The sequence below is a fragment of the Saccopteryx leptura genome, chromosome 7, assembly GCF_036850995.1.
Source record: "Saccopteryx leptura isolate mSacLep1 chromosome 7, mSacLep1_pri_phased_curated, whole genome shotgun sequence".
Lineage (NCBI taxonomy): Eukaryota > Metazoa > Chordata > Mammalia > Chiroptera > Emballonuridae > Saccopteryx > Saccopteryx leptura.
In genome coordinates this window covers 77,192,707-77,213,520 of record NC_089509.1, presented here as the reverse complement: position 1 = coordinate 77,213,520, position 20,814 = coordinate 77,192,707, and the positions used below count along the sequence as shown (strand labels likewise).

General features: G+C 42.3%; 1 protein-coding gene across 3 annotated transcripts in view; it reads left to right on the top strand.

Moving 5' to 3' along the window:
- Positions 1-136: 136 nt before the first annotated feature.
- The window catches only part of STAT1 (signal transducer and activator of transcription 1), a 45,347-nt gene continuing 24,669 nt past the window's right edge, over positions 137-20,814 (top strand). For 2 of the 3 annotated variants that reach the window (XM_066344855.1, XM_066344853.1), the window contains exons 1-9: positions 137-256; positions 4,896-5,024; positions 6,027-6,171; positions 7,462-7,560; positions 14,243-14,332; positions 15,343-15,421; positions 16,602-16,693; positions 16,910-17,061; positions 19,714-19,872. In XM_066344855.1, the coding sequence (XP_066200952.1) occupies positions 4,897-5,024; positions 6,027-6,171; positions 7,462-7,560; positions 14,243-14,332; positions 15,343-15,421; positions 16,602-16,693; positions 16,910-17,061; positions 19,714-19,872 (944 nt within the window). In that variant the 5' untranslated portion in view covers positions 137-256; position 4,896. Of the gene's footprint in view, positions 287-4,895; positions 5,025-6,026; positions 6,172-7,461; positions 7,561-14,242; positions 14,333-15,342; positions 15,422-16,601; positions 16,694-16,909; positions 17,062-19,713; positions 19,873-20,814 lie in introns of all 3 variants that reach the window. The other variant, XM_066344854.1, reaches the window with a different exon arrangement.

Below are 20,814 nucleotides of genomic sequence, written 5' to 3'. Positions count from 1 at the left end.
GCAGATCAGCGGCCCGGGGGGAGGCAGCGTGACTGCGGAACAGCCACCTCCGATTGGCTGAGTGAGCCCCGGTGATTGGTGGGCCGGAGGAGGCGTGGCGGCTGGTGGTGCCTTTTTCCCCCGCCAATACTTTCGTTTTCCAGCGCAGAGTCCGCGGAGAGGTGCCGCCGCACCCGGAACAGCAACCGTCAGGTCCCAGTCACAGCGGGGGTGAACGCCGCGCCTTCGCCCTTCGCTGTTCGACCCAGCGCGCAGAGTGAGTGAGCGTGAGGTTCCGGGTGCCAGGGTGGGTGCCCCTGGATCGGTTCACTCGGGGCGGGATAGCAGGCTGCCGGGAGAGGACCGACTCTGCAGTGCTGATAGGTGAATCCGTCATCCCGGAAAGAACGTGTCCAGAGTATCCCAGGTGCTGTTCTCGGGGACGGCACGGTTGCCCCTGCCAGTCATGTTCTGGCAATAAAAATGTTTTGTGAAATGCAGCTATCCTCCCCATAATACTGCCTCTCCTCATTACCTTCACGATTCCCTCCTTCCCACCCCTTTCCACCACAGTCACGTTTTCTAATTTTGGCAAAAAGTTTTTATTTGCCATGTTCCTCCCTTGGAGAGCTTTCTAGGCTAGAAGTTTGCATCCTGTGCATGCAAACCCAGTAGTCTGGACACCTGAAGTGCTGTGTGTAGCTGCTGTTTAGGTTGAATCCTCAGCCCCTCGCTGGGGCATAAGGTGAAAGGTCAGTGAATGTTCATGGAAATGAATGAATGATTACATGACTTTGGAACTTAATTGTGTGTCCGTGTTTAAAGATAAAGGAGCTTAACATAAAACTGATATTTCCTTTCTGCAAACCCCCAACTACTACAATTAGTCTTAAACTTTTCTGACTAGTAACCAAGAGTTTGGGGGTAGATACATAGGTGTATGGTTAATTGGGCTTTGGGTGTTGTTTGTATAGGTTGGAGAGGTTCTTTTTATGGGATGGAAATAAAACTTGAGCTTCCAGTGTAAGCCAGTATGTAAGCATTACTTAATGAGGATGCAGACTCAAACTTTTTGGACTATAATGTGGTTTGCCCTTTACTTTCTATTGCAATCTAAAATATTCTAGATTTTCAATTCAACAAACTATTATTGAATGCATTATTTGTGTGGGACACTGTCCAAGGAGCGGAGGATTTTTTTTGAAAGGTTTGTCTGTAGTTTTTTTCTTTTAAAAATATTATTTATTGATTTTAGAGAGATAAGGGAGAGAGAAACAGTTGGAAACACAGATCTGTTCCTGTGTATGCCCTGACCTGGGACTAAATATGCAACCCTTGTGTATTGGGATAACACTCTAACCAACTCAGCTATCTGGCCAGGACAGCAGAGGATTTTTTTAAGGCATGGTCCCCACCCTGGCCAGGTTGCTCAATTGACTGGAGACTCATCCTGATATGCCATGGTTGCGGGTTCAATTCCCAGTCAGAACACATGTAAGAATCAAACAGTGAATACATAGATGAGTAGAACAACAAATTGAGGTCTTTCTCTCTCTAAAATCAATCAGTAAATTAAAAAACAAAAAAGGCATGGTCCCTGCAACTCTGGAGTTTACATCATGCAGAGGAGACATCACAGAGCTTTATAAGGATGATAGGGACTGACACTTTAATAAAGGTACAAAATGCAATGAGTACAAGTCAAAAAAAAGCATGATCGTCTCTGGTAAGGCTCAGAGAGCTTTATGGAAGAAGGGGCATTTGTACCTACCTTTGAATACCGGTAGTATTTATTTATTTATTTATTTATTTATTACAGAGACAGGGAGAGAGTCAGAGAGAGGGATAGACAGGGAGGACAGACAGACAGGAACAGAGAGAGATGAGAAGCATCAATCATTAGTTTTCCATTGCACGTTGCAACACCTTAGTTGTTCATTGATTGCTTTCTCATATGTGCCTTGACCGTGGGCCTTCAGCAGACCGAGTAACCCCTTGCTGGAGCCAGCGACCTTGGGTTCAAGCTGGTGGGCTTTTGCTCAAACCAGATGAGCCTGCACTCAAACTGGCGTCCTTGGGGTCTCGAACCTGGGTCCTCTGCATCCCAGTCCGATGCTCTATCCACTGCGCCACCGCCTGATCAGGCTGAATACCGGTAGCATTTAGAGAGGTACCAGTTTGTGGGGAGACTATTTTCAAGAGTGAGTGATAACTAGAGCAAAGCAGAAATGTTGAGCATAGCCAAAAACCCAGAGATAATTTGGTGAATAGGTTGCTTTGTTAATAGATAAAAATAAGGTCAGTATGGAAATCAGTGTAAGAATGGGCAAACTAGCGATTTTGAGCAAAAGAGTGATGTGACCTAACTTGTGGGCAGCAGAAGGCTGATTGCAAAATAATGTTGGAGGCAGGGAGGTAGGAGATCTTGGAAGGACCTCTTAGAGAGGAAAGAGTCAGCCTGATAGTTGGGATTTGAGCCGGGTAATTGGGGGATGGTCATGCCAATCCCTGTGTTAGTAACACATTTGGTAAGAAGATAAGGTGGATTCTGATTTTGTTCGCGTGAATTTATTGATTGCTCGCATCTGTGCTAGTTCATCTAGTCTTAACAACCACCCTGTTGAAGGGGAAGTGAGTTGCCCGAGGTCACTTGCTTAACACGAGCTATTGCAGCCACGCTGGCAGACACTTGGGCCGGCATACTTGCTTTCGGCACATCCTTATTAGACACCGAACAAGAAAGGAGGGAACCGCAAATTTGAAGTCTTTTACTCAGGTACAATAAATTTGAAGTGAAAATCAAATTGCTACAGAAAGTGTGCCGAAAGAGTGGGCTTGGGTCCGTTTCTGCTGGTATTCGTGATGGTAACTAGCTTTATATTCCTGCCACATCTAGTGGTGGGATTTAGATACTTTCTGCCCTAATAACTGCTTTAAGTATAAAAAAACGATATGCCGAAAAGTAGTTTATTATTTCATGCACTTAATACTTAAATAAGAACAATAAAAGAGGTACACAAAACTAGATTATGTTAGAAGAGTTTTAAAATATCAATTTAAAAATATCAAATAATACCTGACAAAATCCAGTAAAACTGTTAATTAAGGTATTTCCATATTGCTTCTTGATTGTTGTCCTTATTTGCAATTTTTCTCACCTATGGATGAAATGAGCATTACTAGGGGCGCCTAGAATACGCTGTTGTGCTGATGAACGTTAAAAGAGAATAAAGAATGTCAATTTGTGATTTCCGCACTGGGCGGCTGCCCAGACACCCACCTTAGAGAGACCCTGGTTACAAGTGCCACTTCAACAACCGGTTCACCGAACTCAACAAAAAATAAGGTGTCGATCTGCCGAACAAATGCAAACTGGCTGAATCCCACCACTGATCATATATCCTTATCTCCCTTTAGAAGGAAATTTGTGGAGTAGATGTGACTTCATGCCTGCACACGTGTGCTTGCCAGCTAGCGTGCATACATTCTTCCAGCCCCTGCTTGAAAATCCAGATCCCTTCCTCAGAGGCCTGATAGGACAGCATTCCCTTCTGTCCTCTCTGAATACTGTCAGATGTGCCTGAGTATATCCTACGTCATGCCATGGTGATGGGAGGCTCTTCTTTTTCCTAATGAATGTTGAGACTTCCTTAAATTAGGTTTTGGTTTTAATTTTTAATCATTAGATTTGCTGTATAAAAATTGACCTACAATTACCCAAAAAGACAGTATTACTCCATTCTTTCAAAGGACATTTAATGATGTTTCAATTTTTTAGAAGTTACTATTGAGATTTAATACATTTTGTGCCGGATTTATTTTTATAATTGTCAAAGAAAATATCTATCTTTTAAAAGCTATATAACAAAAAAGAACTCTTTTACCCTATGAATCATAAAATATAAAATACTAGTTTAAAATTCTTTGACTTAAAATTATGAATGTACTGTAATTTGTAAGTGAGCAATTTGGAGAGTATAACACTATATCCAAAAGTAAATATAAATGTTTCTATTTAGTTGTTTTATAAAAGTGCAGATTCATTTAAAAGGCATATTTATTTAACAACTACTATATGCTCAGCACTGTTCTGGAGGTAGAGCAGTGAACAAAACCCCCAGAAAAGTTTTTTCTTCATGTGGGGAAAACAGACAATAATTAAAAGAAAAAAGAAAAATATATGAGCCCTGGCTGGTTGGATCAGTGGTAGAGTGTTGGCTCAGCATGTAGATGTCCTGGGTTTGATTTTCTGTCAGGGCACACAGAAGTGCCCATCTGCTTCTCCACGCTTCCACTTCCCACTTCTCTCTCTCTCTCTCTCTCTCTTCCACTCTTGCAGCCATGGCTCAATTCGTTAGAGCTCATCGGCCCCAGGCGCTGAGGATGGCTCCATGGATCCTCTGCCTCAGGTGCTAAAAATTGCGCAGTTGCAAGCATGACCCCAGATGGGCAGAGCATCGACCTCAGTTGGGGGTTGCTGGGTGGAACCCGGTTGGCGCCCATGTAGGAGTCTGTCTTCTTAGCTCTCCTCCTCTTACTTGGAAAAGAAGAAAAATAAAATAAGTGGTTGGTTAGATGTTGGTAAGCGCTATGGAGAAAAATGCATCAGGAAGAGGGATAGGGATAGTCTTTCCCAGGTGAGAGGAGGTGTCTGTTTAAATAAAGTGTCCAAGAAAAGGCTTCCCTGATAAGTTGACATTTAATCAAAGACCTAAAGGTATGTTTCCTGGAAAATAAAAAAATACTGATCCTAAAACTGGATTTCAGAAACAGGCTTTGGAACATAGAAACTATGGAAACAGTATAGAGACAAATTGTGTTTTGCAGTAAGCAAGGTATTTAAAATATGCACAATGCTAAATATGCTTTCTCGGGAGCGTGAATTTCCATTTGTGGTCTGTTCTGTTTTCCTATAGGATGTCCCAGTGGTACGAGCTTCAGCAGCTTGACTCCAAATTCCTGGAGCAGGTTCACCAGCTGTATGATGACAGCTTTCCCATGGAAATCAGACAGTACCTGGCACAGTGGCTAGAAAAGCAAGACTGGTAAGCAAAACTCACTTAACAGTGGAGGAAGTTTTTCTATGCTTTCACAATTTTTTTTCATTGATTTGAGAGACAGAGTGAGAGGAAGTGAGTGGGGAAGGGAGAGGAAGAGTGAGAAAGAGAGAGAGAGAAGCATCAACTCACTGTTCCACTTAGTTGTTCCATTTAATGTGCACTCATTGATTGCTTCTAATAAGTGCCCTGACTGGGGGTTGAACCCGGAACCTAAGTATGGTGGGATGATGCTTTATCCATTGAGCCACCTGGCTAGGGCCATTTCTGTGCTTTTAAAATAACTTGTTGATTAAGTGACTTGGAGCCACATTGACTAGAGGATGAATCTCATCAGTCACCCTGGGATTGATTATCTGTTAGAGAAGAGTGCTGTTTTGAAAAATGGCATGTGTCTCTATAAAGCTAAATACGTTAGTTGTTGAGTACTTTTATGTAGTTTTGTCAATTTAATTATGGTTTATGCGTTAGATAAGTTAGATATTGCTGATACCAATTATTTTCCAAGTTAGGATCCAGGCCATAGAAAGAAGTAAGTTAAAAGAAATAATTAAAGCTAAGTTATGGTAAAATACTGATTAGATATAGGAAGAGGTAATAGCATTCGGGGAATATGTCTTAAAACTGATATATGTTCTATTTTAAAATGTATTGCTTGCTAATTGCAGATATTTTTAATGTTCGGAAAGTGTTTGACATAGAAAATGAAGTTCCCTATTGACTTTTCCCCTCTAGAGATGATCACCATTAACAGTTTTGTGCACAATCTTGGAGTTCTAGAATTTTTCATGCTAACTGTATATAATAGAAATATTGTACAAACTGCTGCTAAAAGCAATGTCAGTTTCAAAAGAAGGAAATAAACCTCAAAATTATTTAAAAATTTTAAAAACACTTAAAATTATTTTTAATAATTTTAGCATGGAAAGCAATGATTTTTTTGTCTGTTTAAAATAGTACCTAAAACAAATGTGTAAATTTTAAATCTAGGGAACATGCTGCCAATGATGTTTCATTTGCCACCATCCGTTTTCATGACCTCCTGTCACAGCTGGACGATCAATACAGTCGCTTTTCTTTGGAAAATAATTTTTTGTTGCAGCATAACATACGGAAAAGCAAGCGGAATCTTCAGGTATGACCTGGTTTTGTGTTTTAGTGGGAGTGTTCCCATGTTTACATAAGAGAGTTTTTGTTGTTTTTTTTCATTCAGCAAATACTATTGAGCACAAACTCATTGGTATTTAGAAAAGTTACAGGGACTATAAATAAAACCTCTTTCTGTATCTGATATATTATAACATAAGTAAAATAAAATGCCAAGTCATTTTATAAACACATAAGGAGTTTTTAATTTTAAGTGTATCACTTGTTAGGCTTTAGTAATTCTGAGTAAAATGTGATGCTATAATTTTGTTTTACTGAAAATTGTCAATATTTCAACCTAATAAAAAGGGTTACACTTTAAGAGCAGTGAGCTGCAGTAACACGTCACAGCTCAAAGGGACTGCAGTGATGAGATTCCTCAAAGCCTTAGTGTACAGGTAGAGAATGATACAGAAAGCTTTGACATCCCCAAAGCCCAGGAGGCATTGGGGAAGTGGAACGAGGCACCCTTGCCCTCACCCTTGCCTTCCTTCTGGTAAGTTGCCGTGCAAAGGAAGGTCAAAGGGAGTTCCACGCAGGAGAGAGTATGCTGCAGAGTTTTGGGATTACTTCAAAGTACTCCCAGCATTCCTTAAGTCTGGCTACCATATTTGTTTCTGAATTAATGGAACTTTCCTGTTTTAATGGAAGTGAGCACTATTGTTTTGTTGTGGTCACAACCCAACTGATTTGTTTAACTTAGATAATTAAAAGCTTGTTTTATCCTCTATGAATGTATCTAGGATTTTATAATATGAGTTAATAGGGAAGTCAGATTAACTTTACAAAAAATTGTTCTCTTATAGACTGTGCTTGAATGTACCTGGTATAAAAAGCCATGATTGCCAGTATTTTCCAAACTAGTTTTGACAAGGAAATCAGGAAAACCGAGAAGAATATCTTTGGTCTAATTCAAAGCAGAGAACAACAGATAAATTAATTGGGAAATATCATGGATACTTTTTGTATCATTTTTGTTATTTCAGGATTCTAATAAAAGATAATGGGGCTCAAGAGCAATAGAAATTAAAGGAAAAATATTATTGGGACCACGTACAAAATTACTTGCTTTTTAAATCAAGAAGTAATTGAGGTACTTTTACTTAATTGGAAAGTTAGGGTGGTTTTTGTCATAATTTGGGAAAAGAATATTTTGATTTTACCAAAAATAACAGAATTTAATAAACGTGAGTGAATATGAACAAGTTCCTCTCAATTTATAATACACAGTGGCTTAAACATTCTGATATTTATTTTTGTTCACACAACCTGTATGTAGGATAATTTTCAGGAAGACCCAATACAGATGTCTATGATCATCTATAGCTGTCTGAAAGAGGAAAGAAAAATTCTGGAAAATGCCAAGAGATTCAATCAGGTACTTTTTTTTTTCCTAATTGAACACTGAAGATAATAATGAAATAAAAATTCATTTATTTATCCAACAAATATTGTTGAGGTCCTGTTCAAAGCAGTGGTGACTAGTCTTGATTTCATAGCCCCAAGAAGTAGAGAAAAATCAGAAATAGAGATTTTATAGACCCAGGCTTCATGAAAACACCCTAATCTAATAGAATCCAATCTAATGGAGAGAGACAATGAATAAACACAATTCTTTCAGACGGTAGTAATTTCTATGAAGATAAAGCAGGATACTATGTAGACTGTAATGGATATCTGGGGGTTGGGTTGTTTCTCTAGATCAGGGTCAGGGAACTTGGAGGTGCTGGGCAGGAAAGGAGGCCGGCAGGCGGTTAGTGGGCTGTCACCACAGACCACGGGTGGGGAGGTGGCAGTACGTGCAGTAGAGTGGGCAGAAGTGGACAGATTCAGGTTATGTTATGGACATGGTACCTACAGGGCTTATCCTGAAGGATCAGATGTGGGAGCAAGGGAAAGTGAAAGGTCCAGGATGACTCTGATTTGTGACTTGTGTTGCTTGGAAATAGTGTTTATTGAGCTGAGGAACACAGAGAGGCAGGCTTTTTGCAGGGCACAGTAAGTTTTTGGAGGACATGAGGTTGATGAGAAAATCAAGATACTTGTTTTAAGTAGGCTTGTGATACCCGTTAAATTTCTAAGACACCCAAACAGTGAATGAGACAGAATTATACAAGTACGAGATTTTTTACCATGATTTTGTTAAATTGTATACAGACCTTCCTGGTGATCAAGGTCCAGCAGTTTTTGGAAGTTGCCGTGGCATGTCTTCATTTCTTTCTTGAGTGTTGGGGCGGGGTGGGAACAGCCCAGCAGGCAGACAGTTGTGAAACTACTGTGGTCTGGGCTGTTCTGGCAGAGACAATTCCAGTATGAGGTGGAGAATGCCAGAGTATACAGTGGTTTGTCCGTGTGCATTTCACTAACAAAGAACGAACAAAGCGAACTATGCGATGGTGGGAGAGAGTGAGAGAATTTGAATAGTGGTGGTGAATGCTATGCTCCGTGCACTTCCTGAGCATCTGCCCGGTCCTCCCGGGCATTTTGTTCCTGTCTCCCTGTCACACTGAACGCACCTTGCTGCACTAAGCATTTAAAGATAGGTATTATTTTTTTTCTGAACTCAAGCTGACTAGTTCTACTAGTACGCAGCCTAGTGAACAAAAGTATTTATCGATATTGGAAGAAAAACTGACTGTATTGTCTCCGAAGAGAGGTATGCCTGTCTTGGGATGCACCTGGGAGATTTACAGCAGGAAATTTTTATTATGTGGGATTTTTATCTTAAAAGCACTGTGGGGTGGGCCCCTGTGTATCACAAATAGACTTGAGAGGATAGCCAAAGAGACGGGCAGAAGAGCAAACTCCACTGGGGCACCCAACTGTTGCTCTCTCATATTTGGCCCCGAGGCCCAGAGCTGGCCCAGGAGGCAGAGTAGGTCATTTCTTCTCTCCCAGATCAGCCCCATCTCCTGAGTATGCGTCAGGTCCTGAAGGCTGGTCAGCTTTCGAGCCCCTCTTCCCAAATGTCGGTAAGCTGGGGAGAGGTCCCTCTTAAAACCTCTGAGAGGACACCTGAATTACCAGTGAACACCTGTGAGGAAGCTTAGTTGACTGCCCAGCTGAGAAAAGGAAGCCTTCTTGGGGTCTTGAATGGCTGAGGATGTCAGGAAACAGAAAAGGCACCATAGGGTTCTTCGCCGTTTCCCATTTGGTTGAGGTTAATAATATGTCTTCTGGTTATACTGATGTATGTATGCATGGAATGATGTGATATATTTTCTTCAAAATAATCTAATTTGGGGGCCAGAGGGAGATTTTAGATGAAAAAAGAGTGTCCGTGATAATTGATAATTATTAAAACCATGTGACAGTACATAGGGATTCTTTTTTTAAAATGTTTATTTTATTGACTTGAGAGAGATAGACAGGAACATCGATCTGTTCATGTATGTGCCCTGACCAGGGGTCAAAGCAGCAACCTTAGCACTTCAGGATGATTCTCCAACCAACTGAGCTGTCCAGCCAGGGCTACATAGGGATTCAAGAAATTCAAGTGAAAACATGCAAAATTCAGAGCCAGTTTAGAGCATTTAAAGAGCACAGAATTGTGTAGAAATGTTGAGATAGGAAATATTATTTCCATTTTTGTTTAATAGAAAGAGTTTTTGGAAAATATGTTTAAGAGAAAATGCATTATATTATTATACACAGGTACTTTCTAGTAGATTATACCATTATAGCACACTAAGCATTCTTTCTTTTTCTTTCTTGTGGTAAAAAAGCTAATTTTATGAGTAGGCAAAATTCAGGTCTAGGGTTCGCCACAGGGGGTGGAGCTCATTTCCTTCAGGTTGGAGGGAAAGCCGTGAATTCCATCTGGGCTTCCCTTGGCTGTTCCGTCACCATGGCCTTGAGTGACGGTAGAGATACTGTGTGCTGAGGGCTTATGTTTTAGGCCCTGTCCTCAGTGCTTTATAAACATTATTTCATTCTAATAAATGTTTTCAAAACCATTGTTGAAGGCAGGTATTCTTATTCTCATTTTATGGGTGAGAAAACTAAGGTTTAGAGGTCAGTTACTTTGCTCAAGGCTACAGAACTAATGCGTTTTGGAACTTAAACTTATAATCGTCTGACTCTAAAAGCCATTCATTAGAGAAGGCATTTAACCTCATTGCAGTTTCCTGACTCATGAGATGGGCTAGGAGGGCATTCTGACTGGGACTTCCGACACCCATTAGGTGCCGGTCACATATACCCTTCCTTGGACAGCTGTTCATTCAGTGGAAGAGAACAGCCTCCCTAAGTAGAGGATTTTTCTTTTGTCTGGGGTGTGTAAGTAACCAAGTCTAATTAAAATCCCCCAAACAAGGTCTCTAGAGGTGTTAAGTGTAAAATGAGAAAATAGAAGTAGATGATGGCTAAGTTCCCTTCCAACTTTAACGTTTGATGTTTCTGTGGTTTCCTGATGTTGCCTGGTTTGTCAGAAAGTTAAAAAGTTAAGACTCATCCTGGAAGTAGTATCAGAGTCATAGTCACCTTAGTGATATTATTATTATTTTTAAGTACTTGATGGTGAGCTACAGCTAAGCCACCACTTAACAAGTGGGAGTGTGGTAGAGGGATGGAGCAGGCACTGAGAAGGAGGAGTAGGAGAATCCCAAAGGCTTTAGTAGATTGGATGGACTACTGCTTAAGTTTGAAGCAGGAGGTTTTATACACCTCTGCCTCAGTCACCAGATGTTTTCCACCGAGCGTATCCTAATGTGTCAACAGGGAGTGCAGTAGATGAAACGCAGCTGCATTCTTTCCACCATGATCGTTTATACCCCTCTTCACTAAGCTAACCTTGATAGTTTAGGGAGGAAGACGAAGTCAGGATTCTGCAGTAGGTGAAGTGTCCTAGCTATTAACAGCCCATATGACATGGTGTCCGCATCCAGCTGGCTTAGAAACAGACATCAAAGATTTCCATTCAGAGGCAGGAAGCCTTATGGAGCTGCTCAAGGTGATGACTCATTCGGAGTGGCCAGAGCAGTCCATTCATCACTTAGCAACATGTCGCACCTGGGAACAATAATCATTTTCATGTATACATATATATATATTTTTTAGTTTAAGTGAGAGGAGGGGAGATAGACTACCGCATGTGCCCCAACCAGGATCCAACCAGTGACCCTGTCTGGGGCTGATGCTCTGCCTTTCTGGGGCTCATGCTCGCAACGGAGCTATATTTAGTGCCTGAGGCAGAGGCTCTACAGAGCCATCCTCAGCACCCAAGGCTGATGCACTCGATCAATTGAGCCATGGTTATGGGAGGGGAAGAGAAGGGTGTAGGGGAGCGGAAGAGAAACGGGGTCGCTTCTCCTGTATGCCCTGACTGGGAATCGAACCCAGGACTTCCACATGCCAGGTCAATGCTCTACCATTAAACCAACCAGCCAGGGCCATTTTCTTTCTTTCTTTTTAAAAAAAATATTTTAAAGACCTTCTTCATTTTAGAAAGAGAGGAGAAAGTGAGAGAGAGAGAGAGAGAAGGGGGGAGGAGCAGGAAGCATCAACTCCTATATGTGCCTTGACCAGGCAAGCCCAGGGTTTCTAACTGGCAACCTCAGCATTCCAGGTGGATGCTTTATCCACTGCGCCACCACAGGTCAGGCCAGCCAGGGCCATTTTCATGTATTTCTAATATATACCTTACACTGGTATAATGCAGAGGATTTGAATTTCTGTTGTTGCAGAGTATATAAAATGAAGGGATACTTAACAAATGTTTTCTGTGAAAAAAGAATAACTTTGATTACCTAAATCTAATAAAGATAGAACACAGAAGAAAATTATATACCAGTTTTACTTATGAATATCAATGTAAAAATCTTAAATAAAATATTAGGAATCAGAGTTAAATGCCACATTAAGAAAATAATACATCATGACCAAGTATATAATTGATTCCAGAGCACAAGAGTAGATTGTAACTGGGTAATCCATTAGTGTAATTCATTATATGAATAGCTGCTGAAAAGGTCTGACAAAATTCAACACCTGTTTCTAATTTAAAAAATAAATTCAATAAAACAGAAATTGATGGCTACCTTTTTAACATTAAAATATACAACTCTCAGTTCTAGAGATAGTATTTTCTTTAATTGGGAAAACATCGGCAACTCAGAACCATACAAGGATATCCACTGTTGCCCCTGCTGTTTAGCATTTCATTGGTGGTATTGGCAAGTGGAGTTAGACAAAAGGAAACCATTAGAAGTAGAAGAATTAGCCCTGGCCGGTTGGCTCAGCGGTAGAGCGTCGGCCTGGTGTGTGGGGGACCCGGGTTCGATTCCCGGCCAGGGCACATAGGAGAAGCGCCCATTTGATTCTCCACCCCCACCCCCTCCTTCCTCTCTGTCTCTCTCTTCCCCTCCCGCAGCCAAGGCTCCATTGGAGCAAAGATGGCCCGGGCGCTGGGGATGGTTCCTTGGCCTCTGCCCCAGGCGCTAGAGTGGCTCTGGTCGCGGCAGAGCGACGTCCCGGAGGGGCAGAGCATCGCCCCCTGGTGGGCAGAGCATTGCCCCTGGTGGGTGGATCCCGGTTGGGCGCATGCGGGAGTCTGTCTGACTGTCTCTCCCCATTTCCAGCTTCAGAAAAATACAAAAAAAAAAAAAAAAAAAAAGAAGTAGAAGAATTAAAAACAACATCATAAATATATTGGATCTTCCTGAGTTGATTCATAATTTTAATGTGGTCTCAATAAAAATAACAAGCTGTTTTCTGGAATTATACAAATTGATTCTGAAATTCATATGAAAAGCATGCAAGAATAGCAAGGAAATTCATCAGAAAGTAGAATTGGGACTCCTCATACTAAATATACTATAAGCCCTCCATAGTTAAACATTGTTCAGGGGTCGAAGCTTATGAAGAGAAAGACGTTAGGAATGAAGAGAAAACCTGGGTGCATATGGAAATTGATATAATACAAGTAAAAACTCAAAGCACTCGGGAATATATGAACTTTTCAATTAAAGGTTAACAGAAATAGCCATTTGGAAAAAAGTTAAAATTGGAAAACCCATCCTTCACATTAAACATAATAAATTTTAGCTGTATCTGAGATCTAAATGTAAAACAATGAAACCATGCAAGTGCTAGGAAAAAAATGGGTGAACTCTTTTATAATCTGTCAGTTGGGAAAGATTTTCTAATAGGAAAGAAAATCCAGGTATAAACAGAGAAAAGACTGAATACATAGAAATGCCCATAGAGAATCTGTGCAGGGCACTCAATAAGGTACATTGATGGGCACAGTTTTTGCAATGTGGGGCATTAACTCTAAACAAAAATAGAATCTTTTTGGAGTCTATAATCTACAAGAACAGGGTCTGTCTTGTTTTACACGCTGCCACATAGGCCTAGGACATTGCCTGACATTGACTTAGTACCTAGTAAGTGTATGCCACGTGAATAAATCAGGGAACGCCATATGTAACGAACAGATAGCTAGGTGTTGCTATGTCTGAGTCCTTGATTAACAAAGATGAGGACTAAATGCTTCCAGTGAGCCTGGGCTGACACTCATTACTTTAGCAGATAACAGCAGTGCCTCTGATGCCTCTGAATCACCTGGGATCTTGTCAAAACGAGGTTTCTGATTTAGCGATCAGATTAGGACGTGAGATTCTGCATTTCCAATCGTTTCTCTGGCGGCAAGATACTGCTAGTCTGGGGACCACAATGTGAATTGCAAGGTTTTAAGACAATAAGTACAGGGTTACAAAGAAGAATCTTACCTGCAGAATTTGAGAAACCCTGAAATAAATTCCAGTATGGTATCATGCAGTTGTATGAATTAATGGAAAATTTCAGAAATACTGTTTGTTTATTTTAGGCATGAACTGAGCTTTGTCTTTCTGTAGCGTCAACAGTTCACCGGCATTTTCCAGGGTTTTGGGAACTGAGCTATTTCTTACCGATACTTATGTGAGAAGTCTGTGTAAGGAAGTTTCGGGAGGTCTCGGAGGTAGTGGGGGACACAGGGTATAGACTTGACTCTGGAATGTAACCAGCAGGGAAATATGCCAAAGGAAAGGTGACTGTTAACCATGCATCTCCCATTACAGGCCCAGTCGGGGAATATTCAGAGCACTGTGATGTTAGACAAACAGAAGGAGCTTGACAACAAAGTCAGAAATGTGAAGGACAATGTTATGGTGAGTACTGAGTAAATAAATTTATTCTGTGACTTACTGGTAGAGGAAAAGGTTTCAATTATTCTAGTGTAAATGTATTAACTGATTTCAGTCCTTAAATAGTTGAGAAGCAAAGTTTAGCTGAAGTTCCAAACCTTAAGTAAACAAGTTGGTAAAACGAATGAGTAGGTAGACCTTTAATGGTCCCTGCTATAACTTCCAAACCTTGAGCTTATCTCTTTTCTTCCATGTAACATCGTAGTATAACTGCTGACTTTGCCCCGTCACCCAATAAACTAGATGTTACTCCTCTAAATAGCCCTTTATGTCTGTGCCTCCCAAATTAAAGTATTGTTGAGGTTACACAGAACCCCAGGATAAACATGATACATCCTCCTGAAGCACCAGTTTTATTTTAAGACTCAGAAGGGGAACAAAAACATTTCATGGAAAGAAATTGTGATACATTTCTGATTAGTAAAATCTCCACAATGACTTTAAAGATAAACTCGCAGGACAATTTATGGAAGCAGAAGGCTGCTCCAGCGCCTTTGGTGGGATCTGTTCACCCTTCCCACCCCTGTTAGGGTCGTTTGAGGGGAAAAGATGAGGAAGTCTGCTTTACCCCAGGCCCGTGTCTGTGGAAAAGGCCTTCTAGATGAGGGGTGCAATCTCCCGCGGGTCTCTGGGTCACACCGACATGGTTCTGACTTGTTGCTTCAGACCACATCTCCAAACTCTAGATTCTCTGGAGCGACTTTACCTTGCAGCCTCCTAAGAACCACGCCATTAAGTAGAAATCAGTGGGCCTAATCCAGAAATAGCCATATAGTTTCTTTTCTAAATAACTCTATACTTATTGCTGAAATGGAAATTATTGAATGTATACGACTAGGATTTTACAAGTCCAGTGTGTCTTTCATGGAACAGGATTATTAGCATGGTTTCTGGGTCTTATAGAAGCAATCATCTGTTTCTAAATGTCTTTGGAAGCTAATAAGTAGCAAACCTATTTATGTCTTTATTTGTAGTGTATAGAGCAGGAAATCAAGACCCTAGAAGATTTACAAGATGAATATGACTTTAAATGCAAAACCTCACAGAACAGAGGTAGGAGCTAACATTTAAAGCAATGCTTATTGGCTATAATTATTTCTGTCTACATTAGATAACAAAGACCAATACTCCGTCATATTTGCAAAATATTTTGACACTGAATTGCTAGTTTTGGCTTCCTGCTGACCCTCAGTTTCTTAACCTTAGTACTATTGACATTTGGGGCCAGATCATACGTTCTGTGGGCTGTCCTGTGCATTGTAGGATGTTTAGCAGCATCTTTGACTTCTGCCCACCAGATGGCAGTAGAACTACCCTGTAATTCCCAGTGGAGCCCTTGGTGGCATGCTCTGTGTTATCCACTTATTGTGTCTAGCCCACTGATTGACAGACTGATAGGAATGTGGAGTTCCCATGCCCTGATATCTCTGGGTCACTGCTCCTTCAGACGTGCCAGCTCCATGTGTATGTATAGTCTGCAGATAGCAGTCAGCATTTTTTTTAAAGCAGTTTAGCTCTATTTTGTTGGACCTTGTTTTTAATGATTATAGCAACTGAAAATAACCCACAAGTGGTACGTTGTATAGAACATGTAGGGCACTGCTGTAATCCGAGCAGTCATTTGGAGGATAGCATAGTCAATATTGGAGAGTAAAGGGGGAATACAAGTTGATAGAAGGAGACTCGACTCGGGGTGGCGAACACACTATACAACGTACAGTTGATGATAGGATTGTCCACCTGAAACCTATGTAATTTTATTAACCAGTGTCACCCCAATAAATTTAATAATAAAAATGTTGGAGAAATTATCAGTATGATTTGGGTAAAAACTATGAGATAAAGAAACCTCAACTATTATTTTCTAATTATCTACTTCTCTTTCAAAGCAATAGATTTGTTTTGCTTTTTTATCTGAAATTTTGAATTTTGCTACTTAGACTCATTTAGAACATATTTTAACAATGACTTTAGAACTAGACAGTACTGTTTCCAGTTTACATGGGCCACTGAAAATAAATACTTTGTTTTAGTGTCTCTAGTTTTTATACTTAGTACATTTCCTTATTTTGTTCAAGAAAGATTGAAGGAGACCCAACCTGATCTATCACCAAATAGCATTTGGATCATATTTCTCCTAAATGCATGTAAATCTTGATCTTAGTTTGTCTTGTCTTCTTTTACTTTATATTTATCTGTTGTATATTTATCTGTTGTCTCTCCCATTTCACAGACCATGAAACCAATGGTGTGGCAAATAATGAACAGAAACAAGAACAGATGTTACTCCAGAAGATGTTTCTAATGCTTGACAGTAAGAGAAAGGTAGTGAATCACTTTCAAGAAAAACATGTTGCTTTTGTTGCGGACTGGAAATAATGGACTTGAAGTTTAGAACAGAAGAAAAATTATTTTTATAACCACTTGACTTGAGAGCCGCAGTTGAGATGAAAGAATACTTGCTTTGCTTTTTAAAAAGATCTTTAAAATTCAACGATTAAAGGTGAATTTATTTCATTTTGTCTCTTCCTCTACCTTTAGGAAGTAGTCCACAAAATAGTCGAGTTGTTGAATATCACTGAACTTACGCAGAATGCCCTGATTAATGATGAGCTGGTGGAATGGAAGCAGAGACAGCAGAGTGCCTGCATTGGGGGGGCCCCCAACACTTGCCTTGATCAGCTGCAGAACTGGTAAGATTCTCCAGAGCAGAAAACTGGCAGCTGACCGGCTAACCGTATAACTCATAGAGCGCACGTTCGAGTTGCGTGGTTGAACGGACCTGTCGAAACTTTGGCTTGGAGTTTGAGGTAGTCTAGCCTCTTCTTGCCCTGGAAACACTGATTTGGAAGGCGTAGCATCAGTCACACCTGGGGTTGTGTTCAGCCGCGTTCTGCTTGGTTAGGAGTGTTCCTCTACCTACGCTACCGTACCCAGGGCTGCGTCATTTGAACGTGCCAAAACACAGTGACGTGGTCATCACAAAACACATTCAGCAACTTGAGTCCTAAAATGTTTTACGAAAAACAAAATCATTTGAGGCATTTTCCATTATTACATGAAATACAGTTTGTGGTGGACCATTTATTCAGTCATCGATCCAGTAAATACAGGCAGTCCCCAGGTTCCGAACAAGACAGGTTCTGTAGGTTTGGAAAGTGTTTAAATATTTATATGCACAGAAAGGTAAAAATGAATACTATGTTAAGACAAACATCTGTCTAAGTTGTATTTAATAGGTAAAAGTACCTGTTTTAACTTACATACAAATTCAACTTAAGAACAAACCTTGCCTGACCTGTGGTGGTGCAGTGGATAAAGCATCGACCTGGAATGCTGAGGTCGCCAAACCCCAGGCTTGCCTGGTCAAGGCACATGCGAGAAGCAACTACGAGTTGTTTCCCACCCCTCTCTCCCACCTTTCTCTCTCTCTCCTTTCTCTAAAAATCAGTAAACAAAATCTAAAAAAAAAAATAGAACAAACCTACAGACCTTATCCTGTTTGTAAACCGGGGACTGCTTGTACTTAGTAAATACTGCATGTCAGGCACTGGGCCAGGATCTGGAGACACAGGACGAGTGCTCCTTGGTTCTTGCCAGTAAGGAGCTCGGTGTGGAGGCAGGAGGTAAATAGGATAATTCTGTGCAGCGACATGTTGCCAGTGCTCTTACAAAGGTCCGTCCAGAGTTTCATGGAGGATGAAGGGAGCGTCACCAGGAAAGGTTTCCAAGAGGAGTTAGACTTGCACAGACTCTTGAGAATGAATAGGAGTACGTACTTCATGATGAGCAGAGAGGAGAACAGCACAGACAGGCACAGAGGCGAGGGGAGGCAGGGAACGAGCGGGGCCTGCAGTGCTGCTTGTCGGAGGGCAGAAAGAGGTCAGCGCTGGCTCGAGGCCGAGCCTGGGCGTGGGGGTCTCACTGCGTGCTGGGAATGGGACTTGATTCCGTGGGCACCGGGGGGCCTGGAAGGCCTTTTATTTTAAGTGGAGGTTCATTTTTCAGAGTCTTGATTTGGAAAAGTCACTCTGGCAGCAGTCCGGAGGACAGAATAGAGACAGAGGGCCAGTCAGGTGACTGTAAGCACAGGAGTGTAGTCCAGGGGAGGACTGGCAGAGCAGAGGGGATGGAAGAGGGGAATCTAGTGGATTTGAGTTCGCAGGGGCCCACGGGCCAGAAAGGACCAGAGATCTTGTGAGATGATTTTCTGGATTGCTATTTTTAAAAAAAATAAGATAAATCACAATTCATATTCAGCCATTGTTTTTATTATCTGAATTTCCTGTTCATATCACACACTTGTTGAGGGTCAGAACAGAGCTGCCCAGCCCAGTTTGCCTTATGCACTGCTGACCCCGAGGCCTCCAGGGAGCAGGGCGGCTGTGGGCTGTCGGCAACTCCCTAGCAGTTGCTTTAGGCCACAAGGAGCCTCTTCCAGAGACACAGATGCCCTCTACGTCTCCACCATCGTGCTGTACAAGGATTGTCATTTTCTTGTGTGCCAATGCAAAACAAAATTGGGAGGCAGCGGGTTCGGATCCGTCTGGAACTTGCCCGCTCGACACCATCCTGCCTTCTCGTTTCACGGTCAGGGGCTGCTCTCCGTGCTCGGGACTGGAGTCAGGGAGTGAAAGCACAGAGCGAAGGGGATGTTTTTTATTGAGTAGATTTTCTTCTGTCGTTACTTCAGGCAAATACCACGGCACTTTCACATCCTGACTTGGCTCAGAGGCTGTGTCACCATTGGCAGTTTGCAACGAGGAAGGAAGGAACCTGAAAGCAATTGCTAGATTTCCTCCTTGGTTTATATTTGAGTGTTTAGACGAGCACATTGCCTTCCTCCAGTTCAGTGAAACAAGAACCATGTTTCCTCCTCCGCTCTAACTCCCTGGGCATTGCTTCCACAGCCTCTGGGCTGATCTCTCCTCGCTGTCCTGACATACATCTTCAGGGGCTTCATCACTGTCTCCTGCATCAACCTTTGACGGCACCTACCTGGTCGTGTCCTCACCTCTCCACTCCTCTTTGCCCTGTCCCTTTAAATCCCAGTTATCATATAGTTCCATTGAAGTCACAGATCCCCCTACCCATATCTCATTATTTAGGTCCATGTCAGTGGCATGTTTTTGATGTGGGCTACAACTGGTCAGCACATGTTAGTGTTTCCCCCTCGCAAACAAGCCAAGACGAACCTTGTTCTTCGTCTCTCCCTACAGTGGGGAGTGCACCTGCAGGGGGAACAGTGTTGTCTGTGAAAACCACTTCCTGGTTTCCGTGATTCCCTTTTATCCAGGCTGCTTTGGGACTGTTTCTGATTGAGACCGTGTCTTGCCCCTTCCCAGGTTCACCGTAGTTGCCGAGAGTCTGCAGCAGGTTCGTCAGCAGCTTAAAAAGCTTGAGGAGTTGGAACAGAAGTTCACCTACGAACAAGACCCTATCACGAAAAATAAACAAGTGTTATGGGACCGCACCTTCAGCCTTTTCCAGCAGCTCATTCAGAGGTGACTTGAGGGAGATTTGTGTGCACTTTCTGTAGTGATTTTACCCAAAGGAAAACTGTGTGGTAGTTCGGACGATTAAGAAGGGTTTGATGGGTTATGGAAACTTCTTCATGGCCAGTCAGCTCTTCCTGAATTTCTTATTTATGTCAAGGACCCTTCATTTTGTGGCCACGTAGAGTGGGAACTAGTAAATTTTGCTCCTTCTCTGTCCCTCGTGGCCCGTCTGTGCTGACACTGGCATCTGACCTCATGGTGCTTGTCTCCTCCCTCCATGACCTCCCCTCCCCTCAGGCTCTCATATCCTCTGTCCCTCGTGGCCCGTCCGTGCTGCTGACACTGGCATCTGACCTCGTGGTGCTTGTCTCCTCCCTCCATGGCCTCCCCTCCCCTCAGGCTCTCACATCCTCTGTCCCTCGTGGCCCGTCTGTGCTGACACTGGCATCTGACCTCGTGGTGCTTGTCTCCTCCCTCCATGGCCTCCCCTCCCCTCAGGCTCTCACATCCTCTGTCCCTCGTGGCCCGTCTGTGCTGCCACTGGCATCTGACCTCATGGTGCTTGTCTCCTCCCTCCATGGCCTCCCCTCCCCTCAGGCTCTCACATCCTCTCTCCCGAGCTCTCACAGAGTTGCCTCCCACCTGGTCCCCTTCTCAGCTCCTTCCTTCCTAGTCCCTGTGACTCGGCACAGAGTCCGTCTGGTTCTTTGTCCCCTGCTAATCCAAGTGGAGCCCCACAGCTGGGCATTCGTGCCCCGTCCCCACAGCCTGGCCCTAAATGGCCACTGCAGAGGCGGCTTCCACACGTGCCCATGTCCAGGCAGACTTGACCTTGTGCCCACCCCATATGTGTACTTCTCTGTGCCTCTTCCAACACTCTATCCTCCACCTCAGAGCCTTCTTCTCCTGCACCTGTTTTCAAAGTTGTATCATGCTGAAAGTTTCAAC